Raw genomic sequence first — 18,917 nt, forward strand, 5'->3', positions numbered from 1 at the left:
TGTTGTACAAGCAATAAGGCCTTAGAATAATTGTGGTATTCATTTTGTAATTCATTTAGAAACTGACTACAGTGCCATAATATGGTTGGCAGAATTTTCTGCATAGTGAAGACTTTCAGTTAATTGAAATAGTTTCACACAGACTATAAAGTGTAATTTTAGAAAATGTTGATTTTTGTGAAATCCATTTTCAGCTGTTTTTTTGAGAAGCACCAGGTAATTATCCTTAAAATATAATGAATATTTTTTGAAGCAACGATTTCTACATCATTTTGAATTGCACATTTAAGTTGGCCTGACAACTTCAATGAAGTAACATTCAATCTGGTGTTGCTGCACCTGATTTGCTGGAAGCTTTTTGTTTACTTGCATCTGTGTTTGTTTCTTTATGGGCTTTTTGGGGGTGCAACTACCCAAAACTATAGGAACCTTTTTTTACAATTCACAACCCCATTCTACTGTTTCTAAAAGATGGACACAAAGTGCTGGAGTAACTCAGTGGGTAAGGCAACATCTCTGGAGGAAAAGGATGGGTGATGTTTTGGGCTGTGACCTTTCTTCAGACTGTCAGAGTTCTCCCCCTCATGCCATACATATTTTTTAGATTTAGAGATACAGCGCATAAACAGGCCCTTCGGCCCACCGGGTCCGCGCCGCCCAGCGATCCCCGCACACTAACACTATCCTACACCCACAAGGGCCAATTAACCTACATACCTGTACGTCTTTGGAGTGTGGGAGGAAACCGAATATCTCGGAGAAAACCCACGGGGAGAACATACAAACTCCGTACAGACGGCGCCCGTCGTCAAGATCGAACCTGAGTCTCCGGCGCTACATTCGCTGTAAGGCAGCAACTCTACCGCTGCGCCACCGTGCCGCCCATATGGAAGATAAAGATTCTTCACCAAAATATAACGGCCACCTCACTCTTTCCCTGGGCAAATGAGATTATGACAATATCCTGGTCAACGTGCAACTAATGTCAGAGTTCTCATCCAGGCCAGCATCAAGGCTCTAATCGCAATGGACCATTTGTAATGGGTTAGCCATATGGTTCACATGCCAGACTTCCAAAGCAGGCACTCCTCTGAATTCCTCCGTTTCCAGCGATTTCCTGGAGTCTGTGAAAATGCTTAATGGCCACCTTGAGCACCTCCTTGAACAGATGTAACTTTCACACTGAACATTTTTCAAAACTGTCTGAGCTGGCAGGAATCATCCAGGAAGACTCTATGCACTTTTAGTGTCTTCTTTGGGAGGCCAAGATCAAACAGCAGAAGAAGAGTGAAATAACTTCCCAGTCTATCCCCATGGTGACTCGCTCTTCCTGGATCTATTGCTCTTCAGCTTTTCTCCCATGAATCTTTTTTTTTTCTTGTATATCAGGCCATTTCTAGTTATTCACATGGATGAGGAATGGTAGGAAATAGCATATTGGGACAGGGAGGAACTTTAGATTGTGATTGAGAATAGGGCCTGGGTTGCTATTTTTTATTTTCCCTATCGTGTTTAATATATCTTCATCACCCGTATTTCCCATCCCCTTCAATCTATTTCTTGTCTTCCATTGTGGCCTTTACTTTCTTCTGAATCATTTATTTTACACCAGTGCCCTTGTTTTCTTCATGTTTGCTCCTTCCCAGCAATTTTGAAAACAATTTATTGACAATAAATTAAAATTACAATAAGGAATTAACTTTTCTTCTTCAGCACCCCTCTGTGATTGAGGATGACTTGCTTCCACTGTTGTGCTTTTGGTAGGAGGTGAACAATGAGACCCATGTAGGATTCTTTGATGTACATAACTATCTGTATTTGTTTAGTTTCCCCATCCCACCTCCACCAGAGATTATTATTATATTATAAATCCATTTATTGGATTGTGCTCCCTGTGCATCTTCAGTGTACCTAATACCTCAAGATACAGTGATATTATTCAGTCTGTCCATACTTGTTTTTTAGCTAATGCTACTGTATTTTCTGCTCTGCTAGTTTTCTTAAACTAATTTTGAAAAAACAAACCAGATTTTAAAAGCTTCAGTGAATTATTTATATATTTATTTAAAAAACTAATGCACAAAGGAGACAATTTTTTTTAAAAAATTACACTTGCTTCAGTGCGAATGATCATGACTTTTCCCTACATTACTTTAACCATATTCCAACATCCTTCATTGGATATTGGTGTTCAATGACTAAAAAGCAGTGTTAAAGAGAAGGCAAGGAAGCAGATTTTTTTCTCTCATTCCTATTAAATGTTTAGGTGATTGTTTTAAAGTGTTACACATTAGACAATATTCATGCTTTATATTTAACTTTTTTTTTTAAGATTCCTGAAAATTGGATAAATCCGTCTGAAAAATATCATGTTGGTCTCAAAAATGGATATGAAATTTTCCCCAAAACACTTAGGGAAAGAATACAGGTAAGGCTAGAGTGTGTATTATTAAAATTCACTTGTTATTTTTATTTCTCCTGTTATTTATTCGATTTTAATGTGTGAAAAGTGAAGTAATTAAAAAATGTATATTATTGCTCTGATTTATCTGATTATTATCACTTGAAATACTATGAATATTTAGCAATTTCATACATTTCTAATATATAAGCTAGAATTTGGTGTGCAGATTCAACATGATTTTGATCAAATCCTGTCTCATCAGTTTATAATAGTCCAGGCCAAGCACAATCCCTCATGTTTATAAGTAGCAGTTGGTTTTAATGTGTTTCAGAAATTTTATTGTATTTCTCCCATCTATGCACCATGTTGGATAAGAAATACGGGTCAAATGTCTTGAAAATTAAGTGTGCAAATAACTTTATAGTTTATTTATACAGAAGGGCAGTGCAGCTTTAAGCTGAATAGCAATCACATCGTCTATAAATGTTTGGCATTTGATGTGATCATGAGTACAGCCATTCATTTGATTTATTTTCATTGGATGTTATATTAATGATGTTTAGCCTTAAAATATAAAAATAGTGTCAAGCTATTATTTAAAAGAGAAAGGAGATGATATGGTTTAACAACTTATTTCGAGGTATACATGCGGAATACTGGTGTGTGATGTGCTGTAATTCTTTTTAACAATTCTTATGCAATGGGCATATACATTTGACGCCCCTCCTCCCCCCGATTCTCCATGCATGCTGGATGGCTGGGAGTGTACCTTATTGTCATTTTACATTACAGAAAGAAAAACGTGAGAAACTCTGGGATCCAGTTCATCGCAATTGTTTGGCAGAAGCTTGCAGAAAACTTGATGAGTTTGATAGCAGCCATACAAGTTTGTCACAAGTTAGTATGTTTTAAAGAATAAAGTTATGGTATGATCTCTCAGTAATTCTTAAATTGATAATGTTTAATCAAAAGTGTGGGTTAAAATTAATTTCTTAAATCTTAATTAATTTCTTAAATCTTAAATCAACACTTTCACTGTCATTAAGTAAATGGCTGATTTAAAACTTAAATTGACAATAATAGTTATACAGTCGCACTGTTGTCGATCCAATTGCTGTAGGTTTTCAGTGAGGTAGATTGTTTAGTATTAAAATGTTTTCGCAGATTAGTTTTAGCAATTAGTTTGCCCATACCAACTTCACCCTCATCTTGCTGCCTATCTTAGTCTTCTACTGATTGGCAGTATTGAGTTGTATGAAGTTTAGAGAAAGGACATCAACTGAACTTCAAATGAAGCTGGAAGGTAGAGAAATAATACAGTGACATCTGATTTTCATAATCATAATTTATTAGCCAAGTATGTTTTGCAATATACGAGGAGCCATACAGTCATACAAAAAAAGAAACAAGACACACAACTGCATTACAATTTGACATAAGCATCCACCAAGCGGCCCCAACACATTCCCCACTGTGATGGAAGGCGATAAAGTCTTATCTTCTTTCCTACCGCGGTTGGGGAAGTCAAACCATCTGCACGATCGAACTCCCACGTCGGGACGGTCGCAAACTCCAGCGGCTTGGAGTTCCCGAATTCAGTCCGTAACCAGGGACCGCGAGCTTCACGATGTTAAAGTCCGCAGCTCCCGCAGGTTGGAGCACCAAAGGCTGACCCCTGGCAAAGGGATCGCCCGCTCCGAGATGTTAAAGTCCACAGGCTCCACGGTTTTAGAGCTCTAGAAGTCCCAGCGAGATGCCGCCAACTCCATGATGTTAGGCCGCAGTGCAGACGGAGATACGACACGGAAAATGTCTAATTCCCATCAAGGAAAAAGATTAAAAATAGTTTTCCCCCACCACCCCCCACAAATATAAAAGCTAAGCTAAAACATACATTTTACAACAAACTAAAAACACAAAGAATGAAAAAGATGAAGACAGACCGTTGGCGAGACAGCCATCATAATAATCTATCTATTACTAAAACTCTCATCTTGTTTGTTGCTTTGTTAGTTTGTACGTACCCGTCAGCCGCACATGCGCAGTAATACCTCCGTGTTCGACGTCACAATGGGAACCCAACGGGTCTGTCTGCACAGTTGGGGCCCGTTGATCTAATACAGATGCTCCCTGACTTACGATGCTTCGACTTATGATATTTCAACTTTGCAATGGTGCAAACGGCGGGGGGGTGGGATAAGGGGGATGGAGTGGGTTAGTGGGGAGGGGGAGGAGGGGATAAGGGAGGTAGATGGGGGATGAAGTGGGTGAGGGGCGGAAGAGGTTGAGGGGGGATGGAGTGGGGGGAGGGGAAGGTGGGGGAGGGGAGGGTGCTAGACCAATGCAGGAGAGGTTTGGGCCCAACAGGTCCATCCTTTTCTAGTATATTTGTAAAAGCAAAGTTAAATTTATCTTGGTATAAAATAACCAGTCAACCTTTATGCATTAACATAGTAATTCATGTCATGTGCAAAATAATAAACCAATAATGTTTGAATTGAAACATGTTTTGTTTTCACTAGTGCAACAATACTGAGTCTGTTCTGGTATGGTGACCAGTGCATGGCATACTCATGTAGTTGTACTCTATCTCGGCGTGGAAAAGCATGTTGATTAGGCAGATCATGATTAGTTTTGTCATACTGATTTGGCAATAGAGCTTGACATTCTTGCCGAAGCACTCTTTTAACCTTGCACAGTTGAATGAATACAAGTTGAGCAACAGCACGACTTGCTCCTAATCCACCTGCTGTCACCTATTCAAGGTGAACTCCAGCCTGCCCACCTGCACTATTTAAAAACATTACCAACTTTTTGGGGTAATCAATTTTCCACTGCCCATTGTGATAATTCAATAGTGTTTAGTTCTTTAGTTTGCTGCAGGATGTTGTGTGCTATGTACTGATGGAATAGTTTTACAACCTATCCATAAACCAGTTGCTTCCAGCTATGGGTGCATGAGTGGCCATTTTCTTTAGAGGCAGAGTACCTGGAAGAATAGCTGAGGCAACCCGAGCAGGGTAGTTGGCCATGGGGGAGGGGAAGATGGCTCTGAACTCGTTTGTGCAACGTCTGCATACATGGACAACGTGGGCAAGTTACCAAAACTTGTATGATTGAGGACTATAAGTGAGAAAACCAAAGTAGATTGTCAAATTTATTTTGCCTCTCATGACGCATTTGATTATTTCATCATTTGCATCACATCCTTAAAAATCCAAGGTCACTCAAATTGTTTTTGAAGTATTTTAACTGCAGAACTACATTTAAAAATATTTAAGAACTGTTACCTAATGGAAGCATTGAATGCAATAGCAGTTTTGTCTTTTTTTTTGTGAAGGCAGAAAAGATAGAGCGGGAGGAACTTTCTACTCAAGTAGAAATGCTGAATTCAATGGAGAAAAAATATTGTGATTCAGGTCCTTCCTACGATTGCCTGGTATGGCATGATGGTGAGACTTGGAGGTAATTTATGAAGTGATTTATAATTTAAAAGAATGCATATTCATATTAGAAATATATAATTGCAAAAATGTTTCAGAAATTAAGATATCAGAATTTTTTTCTGATATGAAATCTTTTCAGTTTTGCTTGTTTGTGTATAGACAATAGGTGCAGGAGGAGGCCATTCGGCCCTTCGAGCCAGCACCGCCATTCAATGTGATCATGGCTGATCATTCTCAATCAGTACCCCGTTCCTGCCTTCTCCCCATACCCCCTGACTCCGCTATCCTTAAGAGCTCTATCTAGTTCTCTCTTGAATGCATTCAGAGAATTGGCCTCCACTGCCTTCTGAGGCAGAGAATTCCACAGATTCATAACTCTCTGACTGAAAATGTTTTTCCTCATCTCAGTTATAAATGGCCTACCCGTTATTCTTAAACTGTGGCCCCTTGTTCTGGACTCCCCCAACATTGGGAACATGTTTCCTGCCTCTAACGTGTCCAACCCCTTATTAATCTTATACATTTCGATAAGATCTCCTCTCATCCTTCTAAATTCCAGTGTATACAAGCCTAGTCGCTCCAGTCTTTCAACATATGACAGTCCTGCCATTCTGGGAATTAACCTAGTAAACCTGTAGTTGGAAAATGTTACGTTGCTATGTTAAATATCTCCTTGCAACATTGTAGTAACTGGAAAAATCAGCTGCATTAATTGTGAATTTCAGATTTTAAAAAATATTGTACCTATTTCCTTCAAATATTTCTCCATGATTTATTTTGTTGACAGAGCCTGTGTAGATACAAGTGAATTGGGGGATCTCAGTAACTGCAGTGTATTGAGAAACTACAGTGAGGCCCAGGAATTTGCATCGTTAGGATTATCTGAGATGCTCAACTACTCCGTCAATGTGTACGATGAAGGCAATACACTCTGTATTGTGGCAAGTGGAGGTAAGACTTGCACATCCTCTGATTGGTAAAAATGGGCCTATATTTGCTGGAGTTCAGAAGAAAGAGGGGGACCTCATTGAAACATACAGAATAGTGAAAGGCTTGGAGAGAGTGGATATGGAGAAGATGTTTCCACCAGTCGGAGAGTCTAGGACTGGAGGTCATAAGCCTCAGAATTAAAGGACGTTCTTTTAGGTTAGCAATGAGGACGAGTTTCTTTAGTCAGAGGGTGGTGAATCTGTGCAATTCTTTGCACAGAAGGCTGTGGAGGCAAAATCAGTGGATATATTTAAGGCAGAGATAGATGGATCCTTGATTAGAATGGGTGTCAGAGGTTAGGGGGAGAAGGCAGGAGAATGGGGTAGGAGGGAGAGATGGATAAGACATGATTGAATGGGGGAATAGACTTGATGGGCCCAATGGCCTATCACTCATGAACTTATGATTTGTAAATGGAGTAAACAATATTGAAGAAACAGAAATACTACATGGATTTCACAAGTATTAATTTTGCAGATTGTTTGGCACTCGCCAGAGAACCTATAGCAATTATAGATTTGTACCATTCTATGTCACTTGGTTTTTAAATTGCCCTTCATCCTGAAAAGTCGTTAAATTGTGATTGAACTCATCCAGCAATTATTTCAACAAGCAAATGGGATTCTCCAATACTTTCTAAATATGTCAGAAGTACAGTCTTAGCCAAAGCAGTATGAATTTACTCATTTTACTGATGTGTTAAGATCGTTGCTCAAACATGATTCTATAAGAATTATTTGTGATTTTACTTAGTTTGTTGGGGACCATAACAGACTAGAATCTCATGTACCTTTCAAATTGTTATTAGTTATTTTTATATCATTGAGTCCCCATTTTTCCTTCTGATTTGCAGTACATTACACAGAATTATTTCTGCTTTGTTCTAACAATTTTATATGTTTGTCTAACATACCATGAGTTTTTTTCCAAATGAATACTAAGATATCTTTTGGTAGGTATTCGCTTGCATGACCTTCGCCAATTCCCAGCATTAAAACACTAAGGGGAAATGTATTGCCTCTTTAACATTGGGTAATTGATTCCATGTACCATAGACAGTTGGTCTGACATCCAGATATTGAAGAGCTGCTGTATCTATAGTGTTGGGATTTCTTTCTCAATAGGAGCCCATGGGACACACGTAGCAAGCATTGCTGCAGGCTTCTTTCCAGATGATCCCGAACGGAATGGTATAGCACCGGGGGCCCAAATCCTTGCCGTGAAGATTGGTGACACAAGACTGAGCACCATGGAAACTGGCACGGGGTTGATCAGAGCTGTGAGCGTTTTTTTTCTAAATTAATTTTGCTATCAACTAAGATTTAATGTTTAATACTAATGTTTCCTTGATTTTATTTTTGTTAGATTTTCCTCCTGTTCCATGTTTTGAAATGGGGAAGATAAAATGTGCAGGATTTGCATTTGATATTCTATATCTTACTTTGGTTATTGCATGAAGCTAAACATTTTAGTTTTATCAGATTAATTTCCTTCCAAAAAGTCTTGGTTGAATATCCATAACCGAAATCTTGCATGCTATAGGGAGTTCCTTAGTAATGACCTGTTGCCTTTCTACATAGAGGAAATAATAAATGGAAAAGCATCCAGGGTCATTTTAATGTGCCTTTACACAACAATCAAAACAGTAGATCCAATATTTTTCTAAAACACTGTATTCATCCGTGAAGCTGTCACAATCTAAACAGCAGAAATGATTGCTCTGCTGTCACGCCATGTTTGGAGCTAGACACAAAATACTGGAGTAACTCAGCGGACAGGCAGCATCTCTGGAAAGAAGGAATGGGTGACGTTTCCGGTCGAAACCCTTCCTCAGACTCGACCCGAAACATCACCCTTTCCTTCTCTCTAGAGATGCTGCCTGTCCCGCTGAGTGACTCCAGCATTTTGTGTCTAGCTTCGATTTAAACCAGCATCTGCAGTTCTTTCCTACACCTGTTTGGAGCATTCGGCTTAGCTTCATATTTTGAGTCAGATATGAAAAGTATATCAGTATATAGCTGTAATTTGATAGGATGTACAGGTTCCACTTGTAACTGACCTGAAATGTGTCACTGACAAAGTGCACTGAAGCAAAATAGTAGAAACAATAAAACAATATTGCCTTGTCTGAAAGTCAGTGCTGTGCCAAGATATGTAGGGAAAAAACTGCAGATGCTGGTATAAATTGAAGGTAGACACAAAATGCTGGAGCAACTCAGCGGGTCAGGCAGCATCTTGGGAGAGAAGGAATGGGTGACGTTTCGGGTCGAGACCCTTCTTCAGACTACCTGTGCCACGATATCAGTCTGTATTGCATGGAGTATCTTACAATAAATGTTATTATAATGCTATTTGTTAAAATTATCAAAATTAAATTATTCAGAAATTATGCCAAGTAAATTTGATATCATTTTAGAAAATTTAATTGGATGTTTAAAATGCCTGTGACAAGAAAAATATGAATTTATTCTTGATCCTGTTTGATAAAGGTGGAAAATTTGACAGATATTTGCGCTTGATATGATTTTTCTCATAATGCCCTATTTCCATTCCCCAAATTAAATTTAAATTTGTTTGTCACAGATGATTGAAACAATAAAATATAAATGTGATCTTGTAAACTACAGTTATGGTGAGGCTACACATTGGCCCAATGCTGGGTGAGTATAATTCAGATTTTTGTCAGAACAGTGTTTGACAGATCAAATTTGAATAGTGGAAAGAAAAATTAAATTTCTATTAATGTGATTACTGTAATTCAGGTAAGATATAATGGTCCTAAGTTACCAATGTAAATTGACTTTTTGCAGATAAAGTAGTTACATTTTGAAAATCAGCCATAATTTATCAGACAAATTAAACAAACATTTGCCATTTGCAATAATGTTTCATTATTTCAGGTTAAAGTTTGAAGACTGCCTAGCACCCTGACAGGTATAAAAGATACAACAGAGTCAGTCAGTCGTGCAAGCTTAGCAGTGATTAGGTAGAAGATTTATTGATCGAGTAGCAAACTTTCTCACAGCACTTATAATTCCACTCATCAGATGGAGGTTGGAGCTTAGCCCACTTCCTGCTTTACATGTAGGCTTCCACTATGGCTCTGTAGAACTTGTACCAGTCCTGACAGAATAATTGTAGCAGGCTTCTCCAGTTTATTTTAGAGATACAGCATGGAAACACCTTTCAGCCCATCAAGTCCATGCTGACCAACGATTACCTATTCACACTAGTTCTATGTTAACCTACTTTCTCATCCACTCCCTGCACACCAGGGGGCAATTTGCAATGGCCAATTAACCTAAAACCTGCATGTCTTTGAGATGGGATGCCAGTTACCACTGAGAATGAAAAATCCTTGAAGACTTTACTTGATATTGTCCAATGTTTTTTGAGCTTTATTGGTGCTCTGTCTGGGGTGGTTCTTCAGTTGGTGATAGAGCAACTGATAATCCTAATGCAAACATTCTAGCCTTGTGTCTCAGCATTTGAGGCCTACAAGCGTCCAGTACATTTTGATTTGACAATAGGCTAGTTATCATTGGGATCTTGTTAATGATGATCCCCCTTCTCAGGTCACTTCAAGGATTATTCTAACAGGGAGGGTGGAAAGTATCTAATTCCCACTTTTGCATATATCCTAGCTTTCACGGGTATAAATTAGGCAACAGGGGACACATGTTTGGTAGATACCTAAAATCTATCAAGTCCGAAGGGCTTAATGTAATCCTTGCTCACTGCTTTCCATGGTACAATTTTCTCTATAGCTTTTGGTACATTGGTGTGCTGCTCAGTTTTTGTGTCACTGGGTAAAAGTGGTATCCTTCCTGTTCTTTGCAATGCTGATAACATTATATTGTTCTCAGCATTACAAAAACCTGGAAAAATGTCATTAACCCCCCCATTTGCACCTCTGGTTCATGTAGTACAAGAAATGTGGAGGAGTTACTTGGATAGAGGTTTCGCACGGTGACTATTAAATCCTCTGCCAGTAACCTTTTTTTGTTGTTGAAACCTGACCAAAAAATATTGAAAATATTCACAAATCAAAATCAAACAGATATTAGTCAAACATTTTTTTGGACTATCACTGATACAGATTGATTGTAGTGTATCATTTTAATTTTGGAAGTGACATATATTGTCAATCTACTGCATTTGTGGATAAAGAATGGAAACATTAAATAATGATATTTCTCTGGTCCTTAATGCGTTTTTTAATGACATAATATTGATAGGCTATTAGCATCAAAATGGATTTTAATACGCCAAGATGAATATCATCATTTACTCTGCACCCAGTTGAGATTCTGAACTAGCAAGCGATTGTTATTGGGTTTTGCGCAAATTAAGTTTCAAATCTCTTTTTCAATATTTGTAGGTGCATTTGTGAAGTGATTAACGATGCAGTATTGAAACATAATGTGATCTACGTCTCAAGTGCAGGCAACAATGGGCCTTGCCTTTCCACTGTAGGATGTCCAGGTGGAACGACTTCCAGTGTTATTGGTAAGAAGTGGTGTATTTAAATCCTGTCAGGCCAATTATAATTACACCAATGTTTTTCCATTCCTTTAAGATGCTGACAGTGGATCAAAGTGATTGCTACTTGTTTTGTGCCATTGATCCTGTGTAAATTTAGATAACGACTGTTTAAATCGATTCAAAAACAGTAGACATTACTATCAGGGATGTAATGCTGAAGCTTTTTTGGCCTTGGTCTGACTGCATTTGGAGTATTGTAAGCAGTTTTGTGGCCTATATTTGAGGCTGGACGTGCTGGCGCTGGAGAGAGTCCAGAGGATGTTTACGAGAATGATCCCAGGAATGATTGGGTTAACTTGTGATGAGTGTTTGACGGCACTGGGCCTGTACTCACTGTAGTGTAGAAGGATGAGAGGGGGGGACCTAATTGAAACTTACTGAATATTGAAAGGCCTGGATAGAGTGGATGTTTCCACTAGTGGAACTCTAGGACCAGAGTTTACATTTACAATAAGTCAATTTACCAACAAACCTGTACGTCTTTGGAGTGTGGGAGGAAACTGAAGGTATCCGAGAAAACTCGCGTAGGTCACGGGGAGAACGTGAAAGCTCTGTATGACAGCACCCGTATCGGGATTGAACCTGGGTCCCTGGTGCTGTAAGGCAGCAACTTTACTGCAGCGCCCTATACCGTCCACTGTTCCTGAACCTAGCGGTGTGCGACCTCGGGCGTCTGTACGTCCTGCCCGAGGCTAGCAGTGAGAAGAGGACATGGCCAGGATGGTGGTGATCCTTGATTATAGACGCTATTTCCTTGAGGCAATGCCTCATGTAGATACTTAAAATGGAGGGGTGGGCAATGCCCATAAAAGACCAGGCTGAGTCTACCACTCTCTGCAGCCTCTTGCATTCCTCTGCATTGGCATTGCCATATCAGACCATGATGTAACCAGCCAGAATACAAAAGGATTTTAGAGACATTAGAGCAATTATTTTACAATTGTAATGCTACAAGCTAAATTCCGCTTTCTTGGCTTACTCTGAACAGATTCGAGGTCAAATGTAGGCCTATCCAATCTTTGCATATGTTTAAGCTATTGAATTTTGACCAAAATATTAATTCAATAACAGTTCGATACTTTTAGGAAATATTAGATGGCTAAATCTCCTGTTATTTAATTTATACATTAAAAAACGTTATTATATATAACAAAATGCAATAATTCTCCTAATCCAAATAGGCGATATAGCTAAGTATTAGAAGATAACTGAGAACCATTTATATGGTTCTCCTCGAACTTTGGGTTAATTAATGAAAGCATATCGATTAAATAGAGGACAAGTTGTTGTGTGACTATTACTGGGCATAAGTGTAATTACACTGATTTCTTTTTATCTTACTGCTTAATCAACCCTTTATCAAAATTCTATCTTCAGAGGTGGGGGGGGGGGGGGGAAAGAAAGCAGTGAATAGGCAAGGAGTGCAGGAGTAGGCCATTCGGCCCTTCGAGCCAGCACCGCCATTCAATGTGATCATGGCTGATCATTCACAATCAGTACCCCGTTCCTGCCTTCTCCCCGTATCCCTTGACTCCACTATCTTTATGAGCTCTATCTAGCTTTCTCTTGAAAGCATCCAGAGAATTGGCCTCCACTGCCTTCTGAGGTAGAGAATTCCACAAATTTACAACTCTCTGACTGAAAACGTTTTTTCCTCATCTCTGTTCTAAATGGCCTACCCCTTATTCTTAAACTGTGGCCCCTGGTTCTGGACTCCCCCAACATTGGGAACATGTTTCCTGCCTCTAATGTGTCCAATCCCTTAATAATATTTTATGTTTCAATAAGATCTCCTCTCATCCTTCTAAATTCCAGCGTATACAAGCCTAGTCGTTCCAGTCTTTCAACTTACGACAGTTCCGCCATTCCGGGAATTAACCTAGTGAACCTATCTATGCTGCACGCCCTCAATAGCAAGAATATCCTTCCTCAAATTTGGAGACCAAAACTGCACACAGTACTCCAGGTCTCACTAGGGCCCTGTACAACTGCAGAAGGACCTCTTTGCTCCTTAGTATTAACTGGATTACTTTTCATAATAAATGGCCTGGATATGATAGACTGACTGGTCAGTATGGTTTAGAAGTAATTCCACTATAATTTGTTTCCAACTGCTAGTTCTGTAATGTTATTTTGAACTTCACAGGCGTCGGTGCATATGTCTCACCCGACATGATGGTTTCAGAATACTCCTTGCGAGAGAAGCTGCCTGCCAACCAGTACACCTGGTCTTCAAGGGGACCATGGTAAGCAACGTCTGTGTTGGTGATCTTGTTAGCTTATTGAGGAAGCATTCTGGTGATGCATCGTGGACAGTGAAATGATTCAAGGGATATGGGGAGAAGGTGGGCACCCGTTACTGTTTGTGGATGATCAGCCATGATCACAATGAATGGCAGTGCTGGCTCGAAGGCCTGCACCTATTTTCTATGTTTCTATCCTTATTAAACCCTGAGCAGTACAGTAACAGTATATTCTGTTGTCACCTTTATACATCGTTATCAACGCCGTAGGTGGCTGCTGTATGTATACATTGTGTATCCAAGCAAAGAATTTCACTGTGCCTAGTCACATGTGGCAATAAAGTATTCCTATAACTAACTTTTATTCAGTTGTCTTGAAATTGTATTGTGTGCGTGTTGCATTAACCTGTTTTAATTTGAAAAATCAGTCTCTTAATTAATGACATAATTTGTTGTTTTAAATATCATGATTACAATGCATACTTATTTGGAGGAGGATGTGAAAACTGGTGAGAATCTTACTTTTTTAAGAACTCAAAGTAAGATCCCTCCATAGCCTTCAGCCTTGTAATCTCCTAATTGAGCATGCTTTTGCCTTTCTACCCAAGATATACAGACAGTGCTCTCTGGATGGACCCATTGTTTCAGTGCGCTCTTGTCCCACAACATTTATATCATTCTGCTTTGAACAGTCCTTTCCACTTACATCTTACATCCTTCCCATTACATTTATGTGACACCTATGCCCTCTGCCCCTTTGACTGTTTTCAATTTCCTTGTCTCGCTTGGCTTATCTTCATTACAGATGTTTAATCTCACTACAATTCCACTCCACAAGGGGATGATCAAAGTCTTTCCTCAGTTCCTCAGTGAACAGAGACCCAATTGAACCCCCTCCACTCCGCTCTCATTTACTTGGCTGAACCTGTTCTTATAATGGGCAACTTCTCCTTCCACTCTGTGCACTTTCTCCAAATAAAAGATATGGCTATGGGAATTTGCGTAGGCCCATGCTATGCCTGTTTCTTTGTGGGACACGTGGAACCATTCTCATTTTGTTTTCCCTTGGCCTCTTTTTATATATTGATGACTTTATTGGTGCTGCTTCCTACATTGGCACAGAACTGAAAAATATCATTGCTTTGGATGGTAATTGCCATCCTGTCCTCATTTTCCTGTGGTTTATATCTTGCTCTTCCATTCCTTGAATTCTCTATCCCCATATCAGCAAACTATTATTAATACATACTTGTCAACTCCCAATACTTCCTCGCACCCAGATTCTGCAATAACCCTATTTTGTTCTCCCAGTTTATTTGTTTTTATCATGTCTGTTCTGATAACAAGACTTTCTACCATTAACAGTAGTGCCATTAACAAAAAAATTGTCGCCTGATCCACAGCTTCCCCTCAAATCATTAGCAACACGACTGTCATCTGCACCTCCTCTATTTGTCATATCTCTGCTTTCATCCCACGATGGGATAGATTTTCTCTTCTGCTCATCTTCTGCCTTGCCATTCTCCACGTTCAATGGTTCACCATAATTATCATACAGAATACAGAATACCTTTATTGTCATTCGAACTGAACGAAAATCATTTGCCAGCAGTCACAACAGAACAGAGGGAAAAAAAACAACAAAAAAAACACACAAGACACACAACCCCAACACAAACATCCATCACAGTGACTCCTCCAAACACCCCCTCACTGTGATGGAAGGCAAAAAACTTCCTCTCTCTTCCCCCATGCCCCTCCCACGGACAGACAGCTCGACCCCTGCCAAGGCGACCGACTCGCGCAGCCCCCGCAAGGTGATGGAAGATCCCACGGCCGAGCCGCACCGGGCGCTGGAAAGTCCCGCGGCCGTACCGGGCGATGGCAGGCCCCGCGGCCGAGCTGCACCGGCGATGGAAAGTCCCGCGGCCGAGCACATTTAATGATGTCCACAATTGGTCACATCTTTCAGCAAACCAAAACACTTTCCAATTAGAGTTGTGTTCATTCTTCTATCTCCACCCACCACTCTTATTTTTATTGTACTTTCCCATGAATACCAGCTCTTTTACCTACTCCCATTTTCCATATACACAATTGGTCTTCCTGGTGGAGATTTGTTTACTGTTAAAATGCTGCTGTTTTCTCACTTCTGCAGTTTTGATGAGATCATTAATCTTGAATGTTAAATCTGTTTTTGTCTGAGCATACCCTTGTTTTATTTTAGATTTCCAACATGTGCAGTACTTTGATTTGGTTAAAGAGAATTATTTTATATACAACAGTCACAGAGTCGAAGCGTGGAAATAGGCCGATCAGCCCAATGAGTCTGCACTGACCATCGACCATCCATTTACACGAATCCTATATTAATCCCCTTTTTAGTGTCCCCATGTTTTCATCAATTTCCTGATATTTTACTCATCTATACACTGGTGATCAATTGACTTACCAGTCTGCCTATCTTTAAGACTCCAGTGGAAACTAAACCCACATGGTGACAGGAAAAACCTTTTGTTTCAGGTTTTTGAAAAGAAATGCCATCCGAAAGGATGATTTCATTTGATTTTTGCATTTGCTGGCTCAGCAAGTAAGTGTTATGTTTTAGTCTACAGAAAATTGTTAATGGAAGCAGGAAAAGTTGAATTATACTGCTTGGGATGTTGGTTCTACCCCTGTAACTCTTGAATATTTTATGAATCTGGGCTGTTGCCAAGATTTCTTAACTGCAGTCCATACCCACCTTTATTTGGGCCAGATGTGGCGAATTAAACTAGACAACCATCTGCAGCTAGAAGGCGTCATCTGAAGTCTTCCAAGGCCTCAGAGGCAAGTAAGTCTTAAGAACATAGGGTTGAAGCTCCACCGTGGAACAGTTTAACATGCTTGGACAGGAGACAAAGCAATGGATAGAGCTCCTGTCAAAACTTGAGGGTGTTTTAATTATGTCTTTTAAATGTCGTATTCAGAAAAGATAAGAAAAACTATTAAAATTCTTTAAACATTAGTTAAAATGCATTAGAATATCTACAGATCAATAAAAATATGAAACTAACATTAGAAGCACCTCCATTCTCTTGGTGGTTAGAAATCCCCATTAAAATAAATGAGATCCCCAATCTGGGTATTGGGCTGGAGAGGCAGGGTATCCTGCATAATGTTGCTGAAACAACCCTGGGCTCCATCATTGAATTCAGTGTCGAATCTCTGGAGCAGCATGACACATCAGCATCTGTCACAGCATTATACAGACTTGCAATGACTAAACCCTGGCACTTCCCTTCAGAAAAGTTAGCTACAGCCAGCACAACCCACTCCACTCTGAGCGGGGAAGGATTTAAAAGGGACCTGAGGAGCAACTTCTTCAGACAGAGGGTGGTGAATATAGAGAACAAGCTGTTGGAAGGAGTAGAGGCGGCAGGTACAATTATGACATTTCAGAGACACCTAGATAGGTATATGGATAAGAAGGGTTTGGAGGGATATGGGGCAAGGTGGGCAAGTGGGACTAGCTCAGTTGGGCAATTTGGTGGGCTTGACCGAAGTGGATCAAAGGGCCTGCTTTTTCTTTTGCTGTATAGCTCGATGATTGTATGACCAGGAAAATCTTCACACTTTTACGGACATTACCTTTGTTCTCTGCAATGTAAAACTCACTTCTATTCTTTCTTATTCAGTTCTGATTGAAGGCCATTGACCTAAAAGGTTTTTCATAGATGCTGCCTGAGATGTTGAGTATTTTCTGCTTACTCTATTTTTATTTCAAGGCTAGATAGTACTCCCTTAGAAGATTCTGTGCAGCAAGACTGCAAAGTTCACTGTTGAATTAGAGTTCAAGTTTAGGTTATGCATTTTCAAAATAGTAAATAATTTTGTTTGCTGAGCAGGAGGAGTCAGAGGATGGTAGGATTGTTTTTCTGATTAGAGGCCTTTGACCCATCTATGCTGGGTCCCCTGTTTGTATAAAACCAGAGGCTGGAGAAGTAGACATTTAAGGTGAGGGTAGAAAGATTTAAAATAGACCTGAGGGGTAATTGCTTCAAACAGAACATGGTGCATGCAATGGAATGAGCTGCCAGAACAAGCTGTAACCAGGGTATAATGGTGACTGCTTTTTAAAGGTGTTGTGAAAGGTATATGGAAAGGAATGGGTTAGAGAGACATGGGTCAAACACAGGCAAGCATGTCCAGCTCTGTAATAAAACGTGGTCGGTATGACTGAACTGAGCCAAAGAGCATGTTTTTGTGCTGCACGTCCCTATGAGTCTTAAGTAAAGGACTTTTTAAAGTCTTAAAGAAATACACTTTGAGGAAAAATACTTTGTGCCTTATTGTCATAAGAACGGCATACATTGAATACTCAAACCATCTGGAAGTTTGCTCTTTATCTATTTATAAGAAAGAATTTGAGGAACTTTCTTATATTAACACTATCCTGAAGTTATTATGACCTGATTAACAATTTTTACCACGATGATTACAATTGCTGCAGTGAATGAACATTCAGTATTTGGGTCTGAGATGACTGATGGATGAAAATTACTGTTCTGCATTTTTTTTTTAAAGTGAAGTTATTTTACATGTATTGCATGCACGTACCTGCCTATTTCTTGATCTTTGCAGTGGAGTATATCAATTTTCTTAATGTTTTTAAGTTCTGATGGAGCGCTTGGAGTGAGTATCAGTGCACCAGGTGGTGCTATAGCTTCTGTTCCAAACTGGACTCTGCGTGGAACCCAGCTGATGAATGGGACCTCAATGTCATCTCCTAATGCATGTGGAGGAATTGCTCTGCTGCTCTCAGGTAATAAATTGTCTTGTAGTGAATGGCTGAAAATGAGAAAGAGAGTTATATTTTGTATCTATAAAAAAAATTACATCCTTATTGTTAGCAAGACATGACATTTTATCGCATCATTGTAAATGTGATTCATTTAGTTGCTTGTTAATGCAGTCTAACCTTGCATTGAAATGTCTATTCCTTTTTGGTCAACGTTGGCATTTTCGTTGGGATTTTAAACAAGTGTTAAGTGTGGCAGAATTATTGTGAAAACCTTGTTTCAACAAAATGTCTGTTATTTCAGACACTGATTATGCCAAGTTGTTTCTTCATCCTGTGCTACAGAATGCATACTTGTACGCCATCTTAAACTGGCACCATTTTCTGAGCGTTAGTGATATTAATTTTAATATGGAATTAGTCTTATTCTGAGATTTTTAGATATTTGTCTCCATCGGTCACTTATTTCAAAGCAAAAGTTGATGGTACCAGAACTTGAGATTTATACT

The 18,917-nt window shown here is 39.4% G+C and overlaps 1 protein-coding gene across 6 annotated transcripts in view; it reads left to right on the forward strand.

Annotated features, from left to right (window-relative positions):
- tpp2 (tripeptidyl peptidase 2) overlaps positions 1–18,917 on the forward strand; it is an 88,702-nt gene that overhangs the window by 11,323 nt on the left and 58,462 nt on the right. For all 6 annotated transcript variants that reach the window (XR_013547490.1, XM_078402756.1, XM_078402755.1 and 3 more), the window contains exons 3-11: positions 2,333–2,428; positions 3,197–3,301; positions 5,745–5,869; positions 6,638–6,801; positions 7,965–8,119; positions 9,424–9,500; positions 11,222–11,349; positions 13,532–13,631; positions 18,284–18,432. Coding sequence is in view for 5 of the 6 variants with exons in the window: in XM_078402756.1 (XP_078258882.1) it covers positions 2,333–2,428; positions 3,197–3,301; positions 5,745–5,869; positions 6,638–6,801; positions 7,965–8,119; positions 9,424–9,500; positions 11,222–11,349; positions 13,532–13,631; positions 18,284–18,432 (1,099 nt within the window). In the remaining variant the exon portion in view is untranslated. The remainder of the gene's footprint in view (positions 1–2,332; positions 2,429–3,196; positions 3,302–5,744; positions 5,870–6,637; positions 6,802–7,964; positions 8,120–9,423; positions 9,501–11,221; positions 11,350–13,531; positions 13,632–18,283; positions 18,433–18,917) is intronic.

Source organism: Rhinoraja longicauda, chromosome 7 (assembly GCF_053455715.1).
Source record: "Rhinoraja longicauda isolate Sanriku21f chromosome 7, sRhiLon1.1, whole genome shotgun sequence".
NCBI classification, from domain to species: domain Eukaryota; kingdom Metazoa; phylum Chordata; class Chondrichthyes; order Rajiformes; family Arhynchobatidae; genus Rhinoraja; species Rhinoraja longicauda.